The sequence below is a fragment of the Drosophila serrata genome, unplaced genomic scaffold, assembly GCF_035046125.1.
Source record: "Drosophila serrata isolate PLE 108 unplaced genomic scaffold, ASM3504612v1 contig_276, whole genome shotgun sequence".
Classification (NCBI taxonomy): Eukaryota; Metazoa; Arthropoda; class Insecta; order Diptera; family Drosophilidae; genus Drosophila; species Drosophila serrata.
The window spans coordinates 3,942,250-3,968,071 of NW_028257174.1; the positions used below are offsets into that span (position 1 = coordinate 3,942,250).

General features: G+C 38.6%; 1 protein-coding gene across 23 annotated transcripts in view; it reads left to right on the forward strand.

Annotated features, from left to right (window-relative positions):
• Window positions 1–25,822, forward strand: part of LOC110179585 (uncharacterized protein CG43867) — a 119,335-nt gene that overhangs the window by 86,661 nt on the left and 6,852 nt on the right. For 16 of the 23 annotated variants that reach the window (XM_020947178.2, XM_020947179.2, XM_086835560.1 and 13 more), the window contains exon 4: window positions 23,740–25,267. In XM_020947178.2, the coding sequence (XP_020802837.2) occupies window positions 23,740–25,267 (1,528 nt within the window). Of the gene's footprint in view, window positions 1–2,485; window positions 4,104–23,739; window positions 25,268–25,822 lie in introns of those variants that run through there. The other 7 variants (XM_086835572.1, XM_086835573.1, XM_086835574.1 and 4 more) reach the window with 1 other exon arrangement.

The window sequence follows — 25,822 nt, forward strand, 5'->3', positions numbered from 1 at the left end:
ATAAAATACTTTTTTTTGTGTGTCCCCATGACAATGTTGGATCTCTTATGGCCTGGCACCCATAGAGTCTCTGTGTGTCTGTGTATATTTGGTACGCAAAACATAAATCGACTTCCGGAGCACCCATGTTACACCCCATATATATATATATATACACATATATATCCTTCGTCTACCCGGAAATACACATTAATGCAGACCTGCGTTGGAGTTCGTGCGGTTGCAAGCGGAGTTGAGCTTTGCCAGCTTCGCTCTCAGTCTGCCAGCATTAAACTACCCCCAATAAGGACGAAGGACACGGTCTACACTGTGTGCTGTACTGTGGACTCCCTTTTTCTCCCACTTTGCCGATGCTTTCAATATCAAATGCGCATTGTTTGCATTAACAAGTCCCTGGAGGCTTTTGGCTTTGCCCTAACGCAACACCCCAAAAAACAAGCGAAATGCAAATATTTGCAGGCCCAAAAGGACACTGCGGAAAATATGGAGAGATTACATTATAGTAAAGAAAGGATAAAGGTCTACGAAAGATAGATAGCTTAAGGAACACCTCTAAGGTATCATTCTTCATTTTTTAAGCCAAAAATCAAGTTTTGGATTGAATTAATTAAATCAACCTTTCCAGAATTGAATTTTTCAAGGATATCTCTCCATAAAATCAATATAGAAACCTTGAAATATGTGACATTATTAAAGTAACTTCACTCTCTGAATATCTCAAGGATATCTTCCTATAAAATCAAAATAGAAACCTTGAAATATGTGACATTATTTAAGTAACTTCACTCTCTGGTAACCTGCCTGAATTTCTCCTTGTGCAAAATCGACACACTCCCAACTTCTTTTGGTTAGATCACATGGGCTTATCTCTCTCGGCTACCGTTGCCAGGCAATGTTTGCCTTTGGTTCCTTGGCCAACTCTGCCTTTAACTCCTCTACTCCTCCTCTATGGAGTCCTGGCTTTTGCCAAGCCAAAACCCGGAACTGAAACCCGGTCCAACCACTGTGACAAATTGAATTCTTGTTACTTTGTTTGCGCCGAGATTAAATTCATGTACAAACACGTGGATGTTAACTAGCCAACGGGGGCCTTGTGGACCAAAAAAGAACAAGAGCCACATAGCCACCCCTGAAATGTATTTAAGCCGCTTGCTATAGTAGCAACAACCCCTTTTGAGCCTCCCAAATATATGGGGTTTGGGGTGTCCTGGCCAAAACCGTTAACAGGCTCGTTACTTATGCTTCAATTAGTCGTCGTTGCAGGGCTTTAAAATGGGTTTACCTCATTAGAACTATTACCGAACGAGGAGGGGTCTATTGTGTTGGTTATGAGTTCACGGTTGGGCAAAAGCTGTGAACATTGAGGAAGTTTGTTCTTATGATTGATTATCCTTGTGGCTTAAAGAAGAATGAGGAAGGGATTTCCTATGGAGAGACTGAGAGACTTCTGTGATTGGCAGTCTAATTAAGTTGAAGCTCTTTTACTAACAGGAGAATGGTTTTATTATACTTTACTGAGATTAAAATTCCCTACTCGAGCTATTATTTAATACAAACACACGACTGTCTGTGAAAGTGTTTTATTAAAAAAGCTTATGAAATAAAAACAATGTTAATGCTATTACTTATGATAGCTAAATCCACTTTAGAAAGTAAATTAAATATAAAATCGCTAAATCAAATCTTTAAAAAAACTCATAACTCCTCTAAAGAGTTAAACCTTTTCTGGTCTATTTAATAAAATAGAAATTCCCACCCCCTCTTGGGCCTTGGCCTAACATTTTGGCAACCCGTAACCAGTCAAGGTCAGAGGTGGGGCCTTGTGGGCTGTGCCACCTAACCATATTCCATACGTAACCCTCACTCCATTTCCTAAACGCTCTCCTTGGCTGTCAGGACAAGCTGTCGCCGCAGGATGCCTGGCTGTTAACTGAATAAGGGTTCCAGCCCCATTTCTCAACCCCTTTTCCTTTCCCCTACCAAATTGGCGCTCTATCGCATTAATTATGCATTAAAAAGAGAAAATATAAACATGAGAACACTTTGAAATGCCTCAACGCGGCCAATTAGGGAATTTTTTTTCCAAGAGGTTGGGGGTTGCAAAATGCCTGCAGAGCACATGGCATCGCACAAGAGATAGTGTTGGAAAGTGCCGCTGGGAAAAGCCAAGCAAAACAAACAACAAGAACAACGAGCGGGTAATCCCTCTCAAACTGTAGTGTCAACCAGTGGCAACAAAACTGTAAGTTATAGGGGTTGCAGAGCTTGACAGCTGAGAGAGAGAGAGAGAGAGAGAGCACCGTGAGAAATTGAATTTCTTTTTGCCTTTGGCAACTTTTTTGTAGCCAGCTGTCGAAACAGAGAAAACAACCCCGAAAAAACAACAACACACGTTAAAAAAAAACCCAAAAGCTGAATGGGCTAGCATTTGAGAGACAGAGAGAGAGTGAGTGAGAGAGGTTGAAGAGAGTCAGAATAGAATGGCAAAGAAAAAGGAAGAAGCAGCGTAACAAAAGGCAGAGCGTAAAAGTTGTGCAAAAGAAGACTTGTAGCTGCGCGAGTCTGTCCACGATTACGAATTTCGGTTTTTTGTTTCAATTTCCCATAATAATACTAACCACTAAGTGTCGGACAGTGTAAATAATAGTCACGGAAAGTGCCGGAAAATCAGTGGAAATCATAAAGATAGCCCACTAAAAAGCGGTGAAGTCATCGCCTAACAGCGGATATAACGGTAAAAGGCGCGCGCCTAATGTCCCACATATACACATACACCTGCAAAAAGAGTGACTGCAAGTGAAAATCAAAAGAATAATAAATTAGCACCTAAAGTACCCCCAATTTTGAGTAGAATCACTTAAAAATACAATTAGTTTTTTGATTTGTGAGTGATTCCCTGTGTGGCGATGACAGGAGAAATTGATAAACGCCGTCGATTATAGGACATTATATTATTGCATTGTACAACACCAACAAAGAGGGCGGCCATTCACACGGCGCTCTCTCGCTCTCTGTGGCTTTAGCGGTTGTCAGTGGGGCAGAGAGCGAGCCACCCCAAATGCCAAGAGAGAGAGCGAGCGGGAGAGCAAATACCAGCGCATTCAAAAGGAGAGAGAGAGAGGGAGAGCGAGAACGAGAACGAGCGAGAGATGAAGAGAGCACATGTCAATGACAGCTGACTGGCGAAGAAGAAGAAGAAGGAAAGGCGAACGAAGAAGGAGAGCAGCAGCAGAAGGAGCAAAGACGGCCCAAAAAGGACAGACAAATAATACAATAAGAGGAGGCAAGAAAGTTAACTAAAACTCAAATAACTAATAAAACAACGAAGCCAAGGGCCCAGCAACATAAACTAACAAGTGAAATCGTAAAAAACAACAAATCAAACACGACACATATCAAAAATTAAGCCAAGCCAAGCCAGAAAGCCAGCAACAACAACCAAAACGTCCATTTACAAAACAGCCAAAGCAACGACAACCACAACAACAACGACGAGAAAAGGCAGTGCTATAACAAGGAACAAGAATAAGAAACCGAAAAAGGAACTGCGAAAAAAGCTAAAACAGGAAGGAAAAGGAAGTACGGTTACGTTGAAGCAAAATACTCCTAAAATGCCGCTACACGAAACGCCAAGCAGTTAGCCCACAAGAAGCGGAAGAAGACGAAGGATAAGGATAAGGAGAAGGAGCAGGACCAGGACCAGGAGGAGACAAGGAAACTCCAAAAAGGAAAATTCATAGTCCGCAGGTGCTCCAAAATGCTGCTATCTCAGCGTTTGGGAAAGCGTCGTCACTGTTGCGTCTGCTTTCCTCACAAACAAAGAAAATACCAACAACAACGAATGCGGAAACAACAGAAACAACTAAAACAACAACAGCAATAGTAAAAGTAACAGTAACCGCTTGTGGGAGTAACAGTAACAAGTAACGGTAGCAGCATAAGTAACGGTCAATGTTAGCAGCAAGAGTGAGAGTGAAGAGGAACAAAAGCAACGAAATAGAGGAACTGCGAAGGAACAACCAAAAGGAGTTCCCCCAAAAATAACGAAAGTCATCAAAGCAACGAATCAAATCCTTTTATGAATGGATAACTATAGGAAAAAGGTAAGCTTCATGTCCTTTAATAACTTTATGAATAAAGAGTAAGCATAAAACAATTTAATAATAAAAGGATTTCCATAAAAATAATAAAAGTGGGAAGTTAAAGTGAATATTAGAACAAGAACCCATAAGCCAAGGCTTAAATATTCTAGTAACTATAGAATAAATCATATAACAATTAAATGATAATAATTCAGTAACCTTTTAATATGTCAATACAAGTTTACATATTTTCGGTAAGATTTGCGTACTCTTTCTATAAGAAAGTTCACTAAAACTCCACTTAAGCACCTCTACCAAAGGGTAATTTTAAAATTTCAATCATATTTTCTTATATTCATTATGAAAAGATACTGATTTAATAATTCCATAATATATCTAAAAATCTACACCGCATTCAATCAATTCCATAAACTATTTCTATGAAAGACCCTCATTGGGCATCTCGGGGATATTTACTTATAACAATTATATGAAGATATAATATAATCCATTCACTTAATTCCATAAACTACATATATCTACGAAATATCTCGTAGAACACTCTACTTAGACACCTCTGGCCTAGGGTAAAACCGATATTACTAGGATATACTTCAAATTCCCTTATAAAAAACCTCACATATGGGATCTATATATGATCTACTTGAACAGGAAAGATCATTCCTCGGCTAATATTTAAAAAGAAAAAAACAACAATGTGCCCTCGTCTAAGTTATGAGTTTTTAAATATAATTCAGATTCAGATTTCGATTTTCTTCCCTTCCGATTTGGTAAATCCCTATGCAACGCCCACACCTGGGCTACCTGACAAATTCCGTATTAATTTTATATGAATTTGGCTATAATTAGATCGGAGGCGCCCCCTTTCTTTCTTTCTTTTTATGTATTATTTTATATTTTGGAGTGCGCGGAGGTGTGTTAATTTATGTGCATATATCGAATGACGCACGATTTCAAAATCGAAGGGGGGAAGAGAAATTGATGGCCAGAGTGCTCCCATTCGGTGGTGGCTGGAAATGCAATTAAGCATTTCGCATTTGAACTTTTAACCTTTCGCCACAGCGGTGGAGTGCCAATCGAGAAGTGGGTCAGCCTGTTGATTGAATTTTTTTTCGTTCTACCCTGGAGCCGCCACTTATCGCCACCGCCCCGTACGTCATCATCTCTTTGATTGTTTGCATGATGAATAGTCCCCATTTCGATTCTTGGTCCCAGTTGCAGTCCAGTTTCATTCCCATTCGAGTTTCCTCTGCCCCATTTCAATTAACGTGGGTGCCCCTGCCCCTGCTAATGCTGCTGCATCCGTGAGATGCATCCGCGTCCAATAGGATGAGGCAGCATCAGCAGCGGTTTGTTGATTGATTGCCCAGAGAAAGGCACGTGGATCAGCTCCAAAAGCATCCAGCACTGACTGCCCATTTATCTCTTTGTAAGCATTGATTAGATGCGCCACATCCAGAACCAGAACCAGAACCACATCCCAAGAAAGACGGATGCACTGAGTCCATTGGATTGTAAGTGGGCCACATTGTTAATTGCATTCGCCAATAATGACAGACATCTAACCCAACTGAACTCATAGATACCCTGTAGGGAAATAAGATGGGATGTGATGGGTTAAGGGAACTTGAGAAGGTTTACTATCTTTATATCAAATATCAGTTTTAATTCAAAATTATTATAAGAAAAGTTAATCTATAACTTAAAGATCTCTTTCTCCCAAGTAAGATCACAAGGTATAATCAGAAGTTTCACTATCTGAATATCAATTATTAGTTTTAATTCAAATAATTATGACGAAGTTATTGTATCCAAGTTACTGGCAAAGATCTTTTTCTCCCAAGTAAGATCACAAGGTATTATCATAGTCGTATCAAACCTTTAGTACCTCCATTTCTCCTCCAAAGGAGAGTTGGAGAGTGCACTTCGATTATGCGGAGAAGCTAAGCGTTGGCGGACCTCTGTCCCCACCTCCATACTCCTCCTCCTCCTCCTGCACCTTCTCATCCTCCCTGTGCAATCCCCTCCAGCAATGGATGTGGCTGCCTCTTTTTTTGTTTGTTGCTATTTAGTTGTTGAACATTGTTTCTGCTGAATTAATGATGCATGCATCCGTCATCAGAGTGCCAGCTAGCCTAGCCGTCTTGGTCTCCAACCAACATCGTCGCCACTTTCGCTCGAGGCCTCCGCATGTCGCCCACACTCACTCCTCCATGTGTGCCCCTGGCCAGACTCTGGGCTGGTATAGAGCCAGTGCTGCATGCCCCAGTACCATAACCGTACCCAGTACTATATAGCTATAGCCCCAGTCCCTGATCCAATACCCCATCCCAATATCTTATGCGGCTGATGCGCATTTGAAAAATGTAATGCGTTTTATGTGGTGCCACGAGTTTGCTCTCCCTCTAGCATTATCCGCTTTACTCCACTTTTTTTTCTTAGAGTACCCATTAATTGGAGATTACAAGGGGTATATGGTATTGATATTTATTATATATCTCAATTTGATATATAATTTCTTGTACTATTTTATATTTATAAAGTTAGGAACTACTTATGGGGACCTTTCTATCTCGTTAGGCTTTGTATCTTCTATATTTTTATACTAATTGATCTTAAATTTCATATAGAACATTATAACATTTTAATAAATGCATTCCACAAGTTGCAGACATATAAAAGAATAATCTTTCAAGCTCAGTAAGTCCTTAGGACCTGTTATTAAGGACCTGTTCTTCCTATACATCTTGGTATCTTCTTTATTTTTCTACCTATTGTTCTCAAATTTCGTATGAAGGTATATAACATTATAATACATGTATTTCCCAAGTTTCAGATATATAGAAAAAGTATCTTTACAGTTCAGATAGTTGAGGTAGTAGCTAGTCTTATATTCCCTTTGTGGCTTTGCCCACTTTTTTGCCTTTCCTGGTTTAAGTGGTTTCTGCGTTTTGTAGCCGCCGCCACCGATGGCTGCTGGCTGGATGCTTTCTTTATTTTCGACTCATCAGCAAGTCGACGACATCATTTGGCGGACCGCGGCTTCTGTGGCAACTTCTTCTTCAAATCTTCATCTGCTGCACGAGCCAAGACACCGAGAGTCGCCTCGGGACGCATAAATATTTATAAATAGCGCGAGGAGGAGTCGCAAGTAGTAGAATGATGCGATAGATATCCGCAAGATGTCTTTGTATCTTTGTATCTTCAGCATACCACGGCTGCATTGGGGTATCCCAGGGAAGAGGGAGAAGTGTTATGAAATAGGTGTAAGGTTAGGGTTTACGAGAACAGGTGAAAGAAACGACCTTTAAAATCAATTGGGATTTATTATTGTTTATTTATTTAAATTTCACTAGGTTTTTAAAGGGGTTGTAAATGATTACTTGATGTTTATAAAAATGATAAATAAATATTTATTTATTTAAATTTGTTAAGCTGTGTTTAGATTAAACTTTAGTTCATAAATATTAACTGAGCATTGAGCAAACCAAGCTTCTTTCTTCTAAAAAGATGAGACTAGCTTTTCCCAAGAGTTTGATTACCATTTCAGTTTGAATATAAAGTAATCAGACACTGAATTAAAGGTCAGAAACCTCAGGCAACATAAAGTGCACCCTAAAACCTAAAGCCAAAGGTATAATTTAGGAAAATTACATACCAAATAAAACCTAACTATATATATTCATTGAAATTTCCCAAGATTACATAGTAAAAACTGTAGTAAATTTCAATTTATCCCCTTGATTAGCATCATCTGGCACCGTTAGACATCTTGGTTAGATAGAAGCCAAAATAAAACCCTTAGAAAAAAGAAACCCATTCACAGTCGGCGCCACTTTTGAGAGGGAAAGTCTGAGAGTGAAAAGTGTCTTCTCCCGTTTTGGCCGCCATCCAGTCTGGAGGCTCCATCCTTTCATTGTTTGGTCCTGTCTGGCCAATCTCTGCATCTGCGTATCGCGTTGTATTCTCTGACGGATGACAGGGCCACTGATGAGTCATCAGTGGTCCTGACTCTGATCCTGCTCCAGCTTCTCCCTCGGGTATGTGATGTTTTGGTTGGCTTTGCCACTCTATGTTATTGCCGGCCTTTAATCAGGCAAATTGTTAACGCCAAACCGCAAACAATCAGGCCAAAAGGAGTCTCAAGCAACATGTTACATTTATTATGTTGCCGCCAAAGAAAATGGGGAAATATAAACAAGGAAAAACCAGGCAATACAACAAACTTGTATGTATGTATGTATGTATATATTTTTGGGAAATGGAAAACCTGCGGAACACAGAGAGATAAATTGCCTGGCGCCGCTGCTTCAGTTGGGGTTTCCAGCTCCAGCTCCAGCTCCAGCTCCAGCTCCAGCTCCATATCCATCTCCAGCTCCAAGTCAACATATATACATATATACACATAATCTGACAAGTAACGAGCACCTGCCCCCGTTGAATCCTCCCTGCGGGAATGACGCGCTCCGCTCTGCTCCGGATGAGGAGCTGGACGCCACATGACACGCACTTTCACCCAACTGACATCCGTCTCCAGCTGGATCGCATTATTCTTTACTATGTGTTCTGTTCTTCTGTTGTTTTTTTCTTTTTGGGAATGTCATTGACACCGTGAGTCATCTAGAAGGGGGGAGGGAGGGGAAAAGGATGACAAGGAATATCCTTTCACATATTCCAGGATTTTTTTTATATATGTGGTATATATGGTCGGGCTTAAGCCTCTGATTTCTTATGCTCATTTTATGTTTAGTTCAGAAATTAATTCCTGATAAATTAAATGAGTTATTTTATATTGATATTTATTTTATTTAGACTAAATTGCATGAAAAAAAGTCGGATTTAAGAATTATGAAATGCAGAAAGTCCTAAATAGAATTTTTATATATTTATACCCTTCCAAGGTATTATAATTTCAGTCAAAAGCTTAAAACGCAGTGAAGGAGTCATTTCCGCCCCTACAAATCATATATATTCTTGATCAGCATGAACAGCCGAGTTGATCTGGACAAGTTTTGGGGGAACAAAAATTTGATCAATTAAAATTTTAATAAATCGTCAAAAATCGAGATTAAAAAAATATTTAAATGGAGTATGCAGATTTGTTAACGTTTAAAAAACTAATACAGAAATGCTTTCCGAATATGAATGAACGCATTTTTGATTAAGCTATGCAATTTTTAAAATTTGATTTATCAAGAAAATATATTGATCAGCATGAACAACCGAGTTGATCTAGACAAGTTTTGGGGGAACAAAAATTTGACCAATTTTTTCAATATTTTGAAAGGGGTTACATCGTTAAAATTGTCAGAAAATGACAAAATTTTAACATTTTTTATTGAGTATGCAGATTTATAAACCTACAAAAATCTAACTTAGGAAAGCTTTCCGAATTAAAATTAATGCATTTTTGGCTGAGCTATGAGTTTTTCTAACTTTGATTTGTCAATAAAATTGTGAATTATATCACAATTTTATTGACAAATCAAAGTTAGAAAAACGATTCAAGTTCGAGTATTTCAAGCTTAGCTATATTGCTTTACAATCTTATTTTGTAAAAATAATATTCGTAATATAATTTAAATAGTTTTATGTACTATTAAAACCCTTTGTGATGCATTTTAGTAATTAAATAGAATATTATTAGCATTTCTAATAACGTGTTGTTGCAAAAAAATCCTGGTAAATAACTTTAAAGCATATTTAATGTTCAGTTTATATATCATTTACTCTTTAAATACATTAAATTTAATTACTGCAAGCATGTTTACAACTTTTGAGGGAAATCCTATTGAAGTCACCTTCCTTCCTCCTTTATTACTTTCCTAAAAGGTAAATAGTATTAAATCAGGCAAGGCACGCGATATGTTTCTATATTAGATTTCATAGTGAAATGTGCAATGTGGGATGCTGAGATGATGAATTGCTCCCGTTCGATGATGATGATGATGATGATGCCACCCCAAAAATAAAACCTAAACGCACGCATCGCTGGAACTTCCCTCAGACTCAGACTCAGCTGTCGCTGTCGCTGCTGAATTTCCCTCTGCCAGCGCAGAATTTCCTCCCAAGTGGCAGCAGAATTTCCCGCTGTCTATTTTCCCCCGGTTCGAGTTCAGTTTCGGTGGCGGCTTCACTTCACTTCAGTTCAGTTCAGTTCAGTTCCTGCTGGCAGCTCGAGTTGTTCAGTTCATACGCTCTCGGCTCTCCTTGAAAATATATTAATATTTCTCAAGCGAAAACTTTGAATTTCAATTTAAAAATCGAGTTTAAATTAAAAATTTCATCATTCTTATTTTATATAATTTTTTTGCTGTGCTGTAAAACAATATAAAAAATACGATTAAAGTGAAAAAACATAAGAAAAGAAACCCTTGAGAAAGCGAAATTGAAACCAACCCTTGGCTCGCGCGATCATTGAAACCAGTTTTAATGCCGCCCTCCTTCGCCTTATTCCCACTAAAATAGTTGGCGTGTGTTTTTGTTGTGCGTGTGTGTGTGTGTTATTTCGAGTGTTAAACCAACCCCGGAACCCCTGGTACCCAGGAACTTGTAGAAACCCCTGGGAACCCATGGCAATGAACCTTTTGCCTGATCTTATAAGAATCTCTCTCTCTAGTTCGAGTTGAATTAATCCCAATGAAAATGGCGAAAATCGGTGAATCAATCAAAAGGGGCCAGCGCACAGGATGTCCACAATGTATGTATATATTTATGTTGTGTGTAACTGAACAATAGGGTTTTTTCAGAACTCAAAGCTGGTAGATATAGAAACTATATGAGTCATAATAACCACTGACTGAGGGGGAAGTTCCAACTGGAATGAATCGTTAGGGATATTAAATAAGAGAGAACTTTGATCAAAAAAATTGTGAATCATATTTAAAGGAAATATGTATATAACTTAACTTGAAAAACCGTCTGATAAAATAGAAATAAAAAGTAAATACAATATTTATTTTCTTATTTGTATATGTATTTCCAATCAGACGTTGTGCCTCTGTGCCTCAGTATTACCCAAAAAGTAGCTAAGATCTTTTGTGATTAAATTAAGGAAATCTAAGATATTTGCTGTATCTTAATTAAACCTTTATTTACCAAGATCTTTAGAGATTAAATACAAATAAGTAAATAAAGGAAATGATTATTTACTGTGCTTCAATAACACCTTTAATTAGTAAAACCTTTTGCGATTAAAAAAAGTGAATTAATTAAAGATAAAGAAATATATTTCCTGTGTTTCTTAAAGACCTTGTTTTACTGAGGTCTTGAGTGATTAAATAAAGGAATTATTTAAGGGAAAACTAAGAGAGTACTCTCAAATAATAATCAAATAAGTAAATATTTGCTTCAGTTATGCAAATTTATGTGGTGTAGCTTTTAGCCCTGAAACCCATGGTAGTCACAAATGCACCTTAAGTTGTATTACTAATACAACTATAATATTATATTGTTGTTAATATTATTATTATAACAACACCCCGTTCCTTCTTTTAAAAAGATTCCCATCTCAGGGAAAATCACTAATCTCCAGTTTCCGAATAATGAACTGAGAACACGCTGCTTTGGCATACACAATACACTCCTCATCGTCATCGTCTTCGTTTCTTTATTGCGATAAATATCTGCCGGCAGTCCTTTGCCCTCGGAAAAGTTCTCCCTCTTTCCCCACTCATTGGAGTTTTCCCCCTCACCTCCCCTCAACCTTAGTTCTATTACATTTTCCATTGGCAAATGTCTTTGACTGCTTTTTTACGTGTTGGGGCCCCAGCTGTGAGCAGTCGTCGCGAATGCTTCATAAAAATCTAATATTTATGAGCCGCGGAGAAAAGTCAAAGAAAGAGAGAGAGAACGTGTGTCATTTTCCGGGGGAAAACCGTTGGGGTATTGTGGAGGGAGAACAAAAAAATGCTTTTAATTGCTCGCTAGTCTCGCTCTTTCTCCAAAGATTCTGTTTTTTTGGCTCTTCATGCTTAATTGGTTCGACGCCAGAGCTGAGAAAAGGTCACGTTAACGAGTTTTGATCGAAAAGCAATGAGAGACTCCTTCCAGGCTCCTTCCAGTCTCCTTCCAGTCTCCTTCCAGTGCCCCTGGACAGACAGGAACAGCAACAGAAAGAGAGATGGAGATGGAGATGGGAATGGGAATGGAACTGAGACCGGGGGACAGTCTCGCTTCCCATTTCGCTTGAACTTACACTTGAATGCACTTTTTGTCATTGGCCGTGCAAAAGTTTTTGCTCTGCTTCCCCCTGCTGTTTTTTTTTATGCCACAAAAGGCTTTTCTCTAAATTAAAAAAGAATTAACTAGAGGGGGGATTGTACATGGCACTTTAAATACCCTTTAAGGAGAGTAATGCTACGATATATGGGTTATATTTTAAGCTTTAAAGTAAATAAGGACTCACAAGGCAATACGATACGATAATACGAGAGTAGACTCAAAACTCATTCCTTAAAGTCTAATTAATACTTCAAAATATGTTAGAGATTCTAATTTGCATATTTTAAGCTCCTTTTCATCATATTCCCCTATATTCATATATACCCCTTACTTTAGGGTATTCAAAAACAAAACCAAAACAGAGACAATGTCAGCGGCAAACAAAAGTGCAATTGGAAGCCCGCATTTCGAAAGGGGGTTTGAGATTTGTGGGGTTTCCATAATTAAAGCTCACTTCCTTCTCCCCAAACTCCAAGCCAAACCCTCTGGCAATTGGCAGTTGCCTAATGAATCGAGTGGAGCTACTTGTGGACTATTGTCTAAAAAGAAGACTCACCTCGATCGGAATGGGAAACGGAAAATGGAAAATGGAAAATGGGAATGTTTAAATGTTGAGTAGAAGACTTGCTCTGGCTTCCAGTGAAGCGGAAAAAACATCATTTACACCCCAAAAATGTTTGAACGAAAGACCCAAAGTCAAGTCTCAACCCAAAACCAACAATTTTTTGCTGTTTTGTGTGTCACAAGCAGTTGGCGTTGATTCCCCTTGAAGACTCGGGTTTGGATTGGGTTGGGTTTTCTTTCTATATTTTTTTTCATTTTCGTTTCGGCAACAAAGCAAAATGAGGAAAGTTATTGAGCATTCGCTGAAATATCGCGGCGCATTTCCATTATTTTCATTTCCAAATTGCTGCCAGACATGGCGAGGACCTTCTCCTCCTCTAGCCAGAGTCCTGCTGCTTTAGATCCAGCTTCTCCTGCTGCTCATGCAAGTGCTCCAGCTTCTTCTCCTGCTGCTCCTGCAAGTGCTCCTGGTCCTGGACATTGTTGTTTGCCTTTTCGCATTGCTTTCGAGTGCAGGTCCTTGACAATGTGGCAGCCCAGTCAGGCGGACACTGAAGGAGCCCCTTCTTATTTTGCTCCAAGTGAAGCATGGAAGCTGAAGCTAAAACTGAAGCTGAAAGCTGTGAAGCTGGAAACTGGAAAGTCTCAAGATTTGAGAGGAGGACTGGGATTCACACGACAAGTTAAAGTGGCAGCAAAGACTACGGGGAGGTAAACTTGAAAGTACCCAAGTCTTAAACAGTAAAACATTAAGCTTAGTTTAAAGCCTCTGAAATACCTTTTAATAAGGGTTTATGTACAGTTTTAGAGAGGAGAATATAAGAGTTTTTTTGACTTGGGAAGTATATTTATTTAATAACAAGTGATAACCAAATACTGCAGATATTATAGCTCTTTGCTTTAGCCTGAAACTCTTATAGAAAAAGTATTAGTATTGATTATAGAATAAGTTATTTTAGGTAAATGATAGATAGATAGATTTTGATATATATTGACTGTAATTTTTCTATCTTCAGTCTTTGTCAGCTTCCATTTAATCTTCCATTAACCATCAGTCTTAATCCCTGGACTCCCTTAGCTTTCCCCAGACACCAATCCCTGTACAAATACCTCTAAAGCATTAAGAAAAACTATGCCCTAAGCTGATGCATTATCCATAAATACCAAAGCTATTACTAAGCCGCCAAAAGAACGAGCAGAAAAGTGAGGAAAATTGAGGAAAAGCCAGCAGAAAAGAGGCAATAAAGAGGCAAAAAAAAGGGGTAAAACTTTTATCAAAAGCGCGAAACTTTTGTTTTAGTTTATTGTCTGGCAGATGGCGTGGCAAACTTTGTTTTCCCTTCTCCTTTTTTTATATTCAAAACTGATTAAGTTAAGCCTTTTGCAAAAAACAGGACGAAGGAGGAGGAGAGAGCTTAGCAGGCAAAATACATCAAACGGTGTCTGCATTATAAATCAGTTGAGGGAAGGAACATTACAGACTAAATTGACCTCATATATAACTGGGATAATGCATAAATAATGTTTGCTTCTGGAATAGATTGCCTCATCAGTATTTGTGGGCAGGATAACAAGTTTTACTTCCTTTACTTAAAGGTAAATTCCGTTTAAGAGAAAGATTGCAAGTGGCTCTTGTAATTAAAAGGAAGCTCAGACAGCATCATTTTGTGAAGCATTTTCCGGTTTTTGCACAGTAATTATAGGGTATGAGGAAGGTATAATAAACATTTAGTCATTCTAAGAAATAATGTAAAGAATATAAGTTAGATTTCAGAGAGCTTAGTATAGGTATTAGAAAGCTTTAATATATGGGGGAGTATTTTAATAAATGGACTAATTAAAAGTCTTTTATAACTAAAAAGGAACGGGAATAGTATAAGACTTATTACCTTTTAAGACTTCTGATCAGACATATCTTTTGTATTTCAAAGGGTATTTCCTGGTCGATCTTAGTTTCTTCCCTTTCCTGCTTTGCCATTTTTGTTGCATGACGGAGCAGTTGAGAGGTTACAAAAAGAGAGAAAGAATCAGAGGAGGGGAGGACTCTTGGCCAAAAGGATGCCGAGCATGATGAAGTTTGCCATGTAACCACGTTCCAGGATAATGTGAAACATGCACATTTTCAATTTCAAAGCTGCCAAAACATGCAGCAAATATTGACACTGACTGTAATGGGAAAATCATTCACAGCAGCCGCGCTTCAAGGGAGAAAAATTGTGGTGAGGGTTGAGCAAAAAGGAACAATGGAACATTCCAAAGAGAGATGAACTATATATTCAGGGATTAGCGGAGGAGGGATAAAAACCTAGGGTAGAGATTAAGGAAGGATTCGAATTAAACTTTGATCCTGGAATGTAATGAAAACCTATGAAAGATTGTAGGGGTAGCAAAAGTGTCTGAAATAATATATATATCATAAAATTATAAAGAAGTTTATATATATCATTTTAATTTTAACATAGTGTCAAACAGGTGTTGCGTTTGTAATTTAAGATCCATTAGGTTTCTTTTCGTGGTTTTTTTCCCCCTCTCTTTGAATTTAAAATCAATTTGTCGGGACTTTTCCAATCTCCTTTCCACTTCTCGGAGAAGAGGGAGAGACTGTGTCTAAGATGAGCAATTCCAATTCCAGAGACGATGACTGGAAATAAAGATATGCGTGCAGTTAACGATATCCCATAGATATTTTTGGGGGGTCTTGGATGGGGGAAAAGTACCCCGAAATTGGGGGATATCTCAGATAAGTGGCAGTTTCCCCAGACTCCAAGACGACGAAGATGGCGCGTGCCACAGGAGTAGGAGATGGTGGTGGATGATGTTTTTTTCCACCAAGGAGGGTGAAAGATTTCTCCTCTCCTTTCCCTTCTTTTTTTTGTTTTTAGGGAGGCAACAATGTTTTATGGAGTGTTTTCTTGAGTGGTTCTGCTACTGCTCCTGCTGCTTTAGCTAGGCAGCACCATCTCCATTATTTTTTCTTGATTTTTCTTCTTCTTATTTTTCATATTTTTTAATACCCTCTAGTAGGGTGCTATGATTTTAAGCATAATATATTGCAAAGTAAAATATAGTAAATATAAGTTAATTATAAAGTTCATATAAAATTGCTAAATATATCAGATGTTTATGTACTAGAATTGCCATTAAAACAGTCACATCTTTTTTACACATCTTTGTTGTTTGCTGTCTAAAGCTTCTTCCCCTTGATTTGATATTTTGTGGCTATTTTGTTTACTTTTTAAATAAAATCACTCTACATAAAGGGTGCCTAAAGCTCTGACTCACGAGTCAGCAAATTACTATAACGCTATACAAAGCATTTAATTTTATGACTAATTCTAGCCTTTTTAATATACTCTTGCAAGGTATTTTAGTTTTAGTCAAAAGCTTGTTACCTAGTGAAGGAATCATTTCCGAACCTATAAATCATATATATTCTTGATCAGCATTAACAGGGAATCTTTATAGTAATCTCTGGCAAACAAAAAAAAAAAATTTCAAAAAATGTTCAAACTGTTCAAAAAAAGGAAAGGGGTTACATCGTTAAAATTTTTAAAAATTGTCAAAAATTTGGAATTGAAATTTTAATTGAGTATGCAGATTTATTAAGCTAATAAAAACTAACATAGGAGTGCTTTCCGATTTGAAATTAAGGCATTTTTGATTTAGTTATGCACTTTCAAACTTTGATGTGTCAAAAAAAGTATAATTAAATAAAATTTCAAAATTAAGAATCTAGCAGAGGGTTTTATAATTTTAATCAGTGAAGAAGTCATTTCCGACCCTATAAACTATATATATTCGTGATCAGCATTAAAAGCTGAGTTGATCTAGTCAAGTTTTGGAGAAAAAAAAATTTGGTAAATTTTTTCTAAATTTTATAAAATTTTACATCGTTGAAATCTTAAAAAATCGACAAAATTTAAAAAAATTTATCATTTTAAATTGAGTATGCAGATTTGTTAGCCTAACAAAAACTAGCACAAAACTGTTTTCCGAATTGAAATTAATACAATTTTAGCTTAGTTATGAAAGTTGAAAAACTGTAATTTTCAAAAATTAAGGATTAATAGAAATATTAATTGATTAATTTATAGAAAGCTAATATTTCATGATTTTTTAAAGCATAAGATGCTAAAAAGCTATAACAAAGTCATATATATTTTAATTTGCTATATATTATAGTTTTGTTGAATTCTTCTCTCCCAAAAATATTAAATTCTTACCGATAAGCAATGAATAAACATTTAAGAGTATCCAATCCTCATCATGCCCGAGAGGTGTCCTCTCTCCTCTGGCTGTTCCTCTCAAGCGGCTGTCGCTTTGTTGACTATAAATAACAATGGAATCATGACTCCAAATTAAACGTTGGGGGAGAAGAAGAAAATATAAGAAGAGGGTGCGATAAGGAGATGGGGCACAAGGAGAGCAGTCAGAGAGAGAGAGGAGAAGGAGAAGGAGACTGAGACTGTTTGCCCAAGAAGTCAAAGAAACAACAAGAAACGCAAATAAAACATATATGTTTTTTTCTTATATTTCTTTTTCGTGTGTGTGCAACATGCGACGCTTGATATGAGTGGCACGACAAAGGAAAATTGGGGAAAGGAAGTGAGTGGGGGCGGAAAACCTGGGGGGTGGGGGGTGGCACAAGCAACTCTATTTGAGTTGCGGCACATTTTCGAGTAATATTAACAAATTGCCCAGCAAAGGCAGCAAATTTGTTCACCGGGAAAAAGTCGGGGGGGAGAGAAAGACACAATAAAGCAGGTCTATATAGAGTAGTTTATATATACAAATCCCTGGGAAATGTCATTATTTCTTCATCAACCCACACACACAGGCACAGCTTCCATAGCGGCTGTTGTCTTCATTATAAACCGATTAATCATCTATCTATAGGAAGGGGGATTACCCCTTTTTTTTGGTCAGCAACCCACTGAGTAGTGAGTCACTAGAAAGTGGAGGAGGTCCTGCTACACCTCTTTGCTCCTTGCTCCTGCTACTGCTACACCTCCTTTTCCTGCTCCTTGCTCCTGCCCTACCTCCTTACTCCTGCTACTACTCCTTCTCCTGCTACTACTCCTTCTCCTGCTCCTTGTTCCTGCTCCTTTTCCTTGCTTTACGTCTGGCATCGTTGGAGAAGCGTCTATAACCCCTTCGATGAGCCCCATGAACCCCACTTAATTGCGTCTGCTCATTTAGTCATAAAAACAGGACTCATGCTTGGCCATAGACCAAAAGGATGCAGGATCCTCAAAAGCTCGGAAAAATATATATAGTGGCTAGGAAAAGTGTCCCTCTTAATAGGAATATCATATATACCATAGATTTAATAATTTCGAATTAAAATATATTTTAATGATTAAATGATTAAATTGATCTGTGAGTTTTAGAAATATTTAATAAATACTCAAAAATACATATTGTCTAATAAATTAGACTTTAAATAATCTTTATATATAATCTCTAACTTGGATTTAATAGTTTCCAGTTAAAATTTCTGTTAAATTTTAACAACTTAAAGCCTTTACTGTGAGTTTTAAAAATATGCAAAAAATACTCCAGGGTAGCGATGACGCTGTCGCTGTCTCAAACAAAATTGAATTCAAATTTTATTCAAATGCTTTGCTTATTCATTCATTCATTCATTCATCTTTTATCGTCTGCAGCTTTTTGGAATTTACTTTATTGAGCGCATTTTTCTGGCACCCGCCCCATAAATCCCAGCCCCCTTTTTTTTTGTTACCCTCCCATAATCCCCAATTGTGCGTTGGGGCAAATTATTATCGGGGATTTCTTTTCCAACATTTTCTTCTCCTTTATTCTATTTGTTCATTCTCTCTATCTGTTTTCTCTCTATTTTTTTTGAGGGGTTTTACGGCAATATGTGAGATTTATGTTAAGTGGCAGACATTGCACTATTTCTCGAGGGGACGAGGAGGCTTGGAAGGTGGTCCTCTGGTCCCTGGGTGTGCAGTCAGCGAGCAATAAAAATGTCATTCTGCAAAAGGAATCGAATAGTTTTTTACCCGACAGCTGCCGGGCTTTGTTAAGGCTTTTTTAAGACGAAAATAAAAAGGACAAGCGGACTTTGACCAGAAGAAGGAAAGCAACCATAAATAAGTGACTAATGTTTAAATACACTTAGTGTCTAAAGAAATTGAAAGGATAGCTGTATTACTTACTAATATATTGTATTATATTAACTTAAATAGGTTTAGTATAAGGGAAGGCGGAAAATATCAATGTATCCATACTATTTGATGTAAAGGTTCATATACAAATCGATCGTTTAGTGTTGCAAAAGGTTTATGCACTTTAAAACGTTCTTCTGTTCTTCTTATATTCTCTAAAATATATTAAAAGAGGTTATCACAATTTTTAATGAATTAAATTATATTTTAGGAATATTTTTTGTTAAATGCAATATTTTTTTATATGTCAATTTAATTAAATACTGCGATAAATACACCTTTATATTATAATTTCAGTCAGAAGCTTGCAAAGCGGTGAAGAAATCATTTCCGACCCCATAAATAATATATATTCTTGATCAGCATCAACAGGAGAATCTTTCTAGCCATCTCCGGCCAACAAAAAAATGTTAGGATTTTTTCGAAATTTTATAAGGGGTTACATCGTAAAAATGTTCAAAAATCGACAAAAATGTAGATTTTTTTACATTTTAAATTGAGTATGCAGATTTGTTAACCCAAGAAAAACTAACATAGGACTGCTTTCCGAGTTAGAATTAAAGCTTTTTTGACTTAGTTATGAGTTTTTGAATCTTTAATTTGTCAGAAAAATCCATATTTTTCGATAGCAAAAAATCGCCGAGCACGCAAAACAACTTCTAACCTTTACACCTCTCACAACCAAACAAAAAAGGAGATTCACTTGAAACTTGGTACAGATGTTAGGAAAGAGTGTACAAACATAACATAACAAAAAAAATCGAAAATAGAAAATATGTTGCCCGAAAATTTTGAAAAGTCACCTTACTTTTTGAACACACCTCGTATATGATATTGTATTCCGATTTTCATAAAATTTTACACAAAAATCTATATAAATATACTTTGGCTATTTATCAAATTCTATGAAAATCTCTTAAAAAGTGAAAAGTTATAATATTTTTCTTAAAATCGTTCTATTGTTCCGATTCGCCATGCTCCGACTTATATACTAGTCAAATTATATAGAAGAATAACTGGATAGTTTCATTCAAATAGCTTCCGAAACAAATCTCGCACACTGTGCATATAATTCCCAACTAGTTCTAACATCCCCGGAACGAAGTGACTGCTGCTGGCCAAGTATCAGACATGTGTTGTGTTACAAAAGTTGCAAGTCATTGTTTACTAGTGTTCAAAGTTACTAACTGATGATACACACATACTTACTGATCATAGATACTAACTATTCATAGTTACTTAATCTTCAGAGTTACTTACTAATCATAGTTACTTAATGTTCGTTGATACTTACTGGTCATAGATACTTACTGGTCATAGATACTTACAGTTCAGAGTTACTTACTGCTCATAGCTACTTACTGCCCATAGTTACCTACCGGTCATAGTTAATTACTGATCATTGTTCTATAAATCGTCCGATCGTTCCAATGGCAGCTATATATATGTATATATATAGTCCACCGATTTACCATGCTCCGACTTATATACTACTAAAATTATATAGAAGAATAATTCCATAGTTTCTTTCAAATAGCTTGATCTTAAATTTGCTCCAAAACAAATCTCCCGCATCTGTGCATATAATTCCCAACTAGTTCTAACATCCCCGGAACGAAGTGACTGCCTCCGGCCAAGTATCAGAAATGTGTTGTGTTACAAAAGTTGCAAGTCATTGTTTATTAGTGTTCAAAGTTAGTAACTGGTGATACATACTTACTGCTCAGAGTTACTTACTGATCATAATTATTTAATGTTCGTTGGTACGTACTATTCATACATACTTACTAGTCATGGATACTTACTGATCATAGGTAAAAATTAAAATTTTTAAAAATTGGCAAAAATCTAAAAAAAAAACTAATATTAAATGGAGTATGCAGATTTATTAACCTTCAACAAACTAACACAGAACTGCTTTCCGAATCAAAATTAGTGCATTTTTGATTTAGTTATGCACTTTTTAAACTTTGGCTTGTCAAAAAAAAAAAAGTATTATAAAAATATTGATTTTAAGGATCTATAGGAGGCTTTTATAATTTTAATCAGTGAAGGAGTCATTTCCGACCCTATAAATTATATATATTCTTGATCAGCATTAAAAACTGAGTTGATCTAGACAAGTTTTGGAGGAAATAATTTAGACAGATTTTTTCCAAATTTTATATACATCGTTAAAATTTTTAAAAATTGCCAAAAATTTGAAATTTTCATCAATTTAAATTGAGTATGCAGATTTGTTGGCCTAACAAAATCTAGCACAAAACAGCTTTCCGAATGGAATTTAATGCATTTTTAGCTTAGTTATGATATTTGAACATTTTTAATTTACCTAAAAAATTAGCATATATTAAAATATCGATTTGATATATATAGAATATGCATATTTTATGTTTTCTTGTTGGTAAACGATGGCCAAGAAGACAATATGCTAGTATTATTATAAAAGACAACACAGAAAAGCTTTTCCTGAATGGAATTTTTCCATTAATAGATATTTCCTTTCTTTGTTTCTAATTACAAGTACAAATTTTTCATAGTCTGATGGTCTGATTTCCATAGAAACCCCTTGTCTGAATGAACATTCTTCCTGTGCCTCATCATTTTCACTATTTCTTGAGGGAGTCCTTCTGCTTAAACATATTTACAGATCGCAAATCCAATAACGAAAATTGCCAGGATTTCGCTGTCTGTCTGTGACAAGCAGCTGCTTTTGTCTGAGAATCTAGAAAACGCATTTAGATAAAGTCAACTTGCTGTCTCGACAGAGAACAAGAGGCTTTTGCTCCTCGTTTATATATATATTAAGCGATTCCGATTTGTTCTTTGTTTGTTTTATGTTTTTTTGGGGGGGGGGCAGAGCTCAAAGTTTCACACGCCTAAATGCAGGCAATTCATTTGATTCAGGACACAAGTTGGTCCCACTGAACTTTGCTCTTTGGGCCATTAAATAAGCCATTGCTGAAACCATTTGCCCAGCTTTTCTCTCGAATCTCTTTTTAGCGGTTTAAGGCGTAGCAGCCAGATTTTATGGCTCAAGTTTCCTGGCCGAAAAGTTGCTCTTAACTTGGCTACGCTTAAGATTTCAGCGCCTTGATCTTGAAACTCTGGTTGCAACTGCAAGATACATAGTTTTTTCAGCAAGTTTTTGTGCCAGCACAGCAAGGTCCTCTCATGGTTTCTTCTTACATGTTTTTGCTATAGTTTTTTCTATAGTTTTCTCTATAGTTTTTCTTTAGTTTTCCCCTAGTTTTTTTGCTCTTGTTTCTCTTGGTCGTTGGAGTCAGCGACTTTTGTACTTTGCATGTCCATAACTCTTGTCTATTGTTGTTGCGCGTATCTCTGGGCCGTATCTTCCTTCGCGTATCTCAGCTGGTGCACATGGTAATATTCCATAGCCAGTAAGGAGCTAGGAGCTCCTAGTTGGAAGCTCCTCCCTTTGGCTTCCCTGCTCCTGGAAAGCGTTTCGTGTCATGACAGGCATAAACTTTGGCATTTTATATGCGTCACTGGCAGGGAAAAAATGCTGGAGAAATAGGATAAAAAGGAGGAGGAGTAGAGTGTCCAGGACAGGTGTAAGCCATGTCCCCCTGTGGCTGCCTATTTTCGGTGGTCTATCTATTTTTAACCGCATTGGCCAGAAGAGGCAAGGACCTCGGATACCTCATTCATTCACCCCGCCAAGGGGGAGATCCTTTGCTACACCTTCACCCACCATATAAATCCCAGCTCCCCTTAACCCTGCCAGTGGAGGGAACATTAAGCAATTGACCCATTTGGAGAACACACAATCCCGGCTGACAACTAATAATGCAATCGAGGTGCCGACACTCTAGTCCCTCTATACCCTCACTCCTCAGCCTTCTTGCTTACAGTGTTTCTCTTGAAGGAAGAAAGGAAAGTCCTTTGGCATCGATTGCCAGCTGCACCATCTTCTAGGTTGCTTCTCCTCGTACTCCTCCTTGTGGCTTGGCTGCTTCCGGCTTTGTTTAGTTGTCAGTTTGGTTTCCTGGCGTGCCAAATGAAGTTATTTCTTTCCTGTCTTTCGTCTCTCTCTGTGCCCTCTGTGTGTGGCAGTTGCATTACTTGCAAATTGTTGTGTAACCATAAAAATACTTATTTCCTGGTGGGTTTTGGAGGAGGATAGCAATGGCATGTGCCGGGCTCATTCCTTACACACGACGACGACGACGACGACTGCCATTTGCAGTGCCATTACCAGGACCAGCCGCCGGGTGTTAAATGGTAAATGGTCGCCTCCGCCTTAATTACACAAGTTCCGCGTCACACTTGAGCCCCGGGGCTCTGGGACTTGGCAGGACTTTAGAGAAGAGTGAAAAAAGGACTCTAATCCCCTTCGATCTGTGGCTGAGACAACCCTTTGCTTGCACTGAGGGAAAAAGATCTCTACCCCTAAGGTTCTTGTTATCTTAGCTGAAGGGAACTTTTGTGGCATTGCATAGTGCTCCCTTCTCGAAGCCGGCGGAAAGCTAATCCCCCAATGGAGTCATGTGTAACCATTAGACCCTACCCTGTGTCCTGAACTTTGCCGTGGCTTAGTGTGAATTTAATTTAATTTGGAAAAGTTTGTGCTGTGCGAAAAAGTTTGCAACTTGAGTAACCTTTTGCCTTTTCTTCTCCTCTCTCTTATCCTTTAGGTGCGTGCCATGGAGCAGCGGCTGAGTGAGTGGCCCAAGCCGCCGCCCCAACAGCCTCAGCATTCGCACCAGCATCCGCATCAGCATTCGCATCAGCACCAGCATCCGCATCCCCACCAGTCGGTGGTGCAAGAGCAGCAGCAGCAGCAACAGCAGCAGCCAGCCAGGAGTTCGCCAAGCCATCAGATCGGAGGAGGAGCACCTAGCAGTGGTTCGGGAACAGGTTCGGTTGCACCCACGGGAGCACCACCGCCCACACAGGAGGCGGAGAAGACCATCACCTCGTTGGAGATTCAGGTCGAGGAGCAGCGACAACTGCGACTCCACGACGCCCGTCAGATCGAGGCAAAGGCAGCCAAGATCAAGGAGTGGGTTAACAACAAACTCCGTGATCTGGAGGAGCAGAATCAATTGCTGCGCGAGCAGAATATCAAGTGTAATCAGCAATTGGAGCTCCTGAAGAACCACATAGCCAATCAGTCGCAGCGGCACAGTATCGTTGGTCCCGTGAGGAATAGCCTAAGCTTGGACGTTCAGGATTTTGCCGGTTCTGGATCGAATCCGGAGCATCGAAGGCGTAGCGAAAGTCTAGATCCGCAAGAGATTATCGGACGACCGTTGACCAGTTCATATCCCCATCATCAGCACAGGCGGAATCTATCGATGGAGCCGCAGGAGTTGGAACGGAATCTAGTGGCAGCCGTGGATGGTTTGACCCTGGCACCGCTCTCGAGCATCTCCAGCAAGGCACCCAGCGGCGGAGGAGGTGGTGTCTCCACCGTAAATAGACCGGATAGTTCAGATACGGATACGGCTCATGATTATGCGGAGATTTATACGCCATCCTGTGAAAAGTTGCCCGCCTGGATGAAGAACAATCCAGCACTGATGGCCAGTGGAGGTAACTCGAGCACTACCACCACCACAACCAGCGAACTGGGCGTGCCACGACCTCCAACACCACCATTGCATCGCTTCCCCAGCTGGGAGGCCAAGATCTATCAGGTGGCCAACGATGGCTTGGCCGGCACAGGCGCCGGAACAAATGCCTCGGAGAGTACAGCCAGTCAGGAGCCAGATATTCAAGAGGGCACGGGAAACACTGGAGCCGGCAGCAATCTCTCCAACGGACGGCGACATAATCATAGTCATGGATCTGCGACTGGAGATGGACATGGTACCCTGGGTAGCAGCACACCGGGCACACCGCTGCCACCATCGAGGCAGCAACAAACCGCCAGCGGCGGATTCTGTGATATATCCGTGCCCGTCTATGCCACGGTCAAGGGACGCGCCTCCCAGATCCGTTCGATGCCCTTTACGGGTGACTCGAGCGATGACTCTAGCGATGGGGAGGATCATGCCGTGATGCTCACCCATCATTCGCACAATTCCTCGAGCACGGACAACACGGAGACATCGACATCGGGCAGTGCATCCAGTCCCTCGAAGAGCCTAAAGACATCCTCCAGTCTGAGTCCAGCGAAGCGAAGTGGTTCAGAGAGTCCAAAGAATGCCAAGGCGCGTGGTATGTATTTTGGATTGATAATTGAATTGTAATCTGTAAAAACCCCGTTTGATTCAAACCTGGCATAGCGTAGACCTGATTAGAGAATGACTCCTGTCAAAGGGGGTTCTAGGAACATGTCCATGTATTATAGGCACACCAAGACTTGTCACCCTGCTTCCCAACTAGAAATAGTTTCCAAATCCTGATGCCTGATCCTTGTCTTACTCAAACCCTTTTGATCCTTGACATTATGTAGCTTAATTTGGAACTGTGATTCTCTAAAAGAGTTTCAGTAACATTTGCTATACTCCAAACACTAACATTTACTATAAAGACTTGACATTTTTATAATCCAAGATCCCTAAACATCCTAGCTCCTCAATAAAAGATCCTAAATTCCAATTCCTTACTCCCCTAGCTTTATAATACCCAATGAATGATTATCCTATTACCTTCTGGCCTCTCAGATCATTTTTCTTGTATTGGAACCACTCCTATTAAAGCTTAGATCGCATTGCCCAAAATATTTCCCCTAGTTTTCGTGTAAGGCCTGAGCTCTCCTGCATCCTAAAT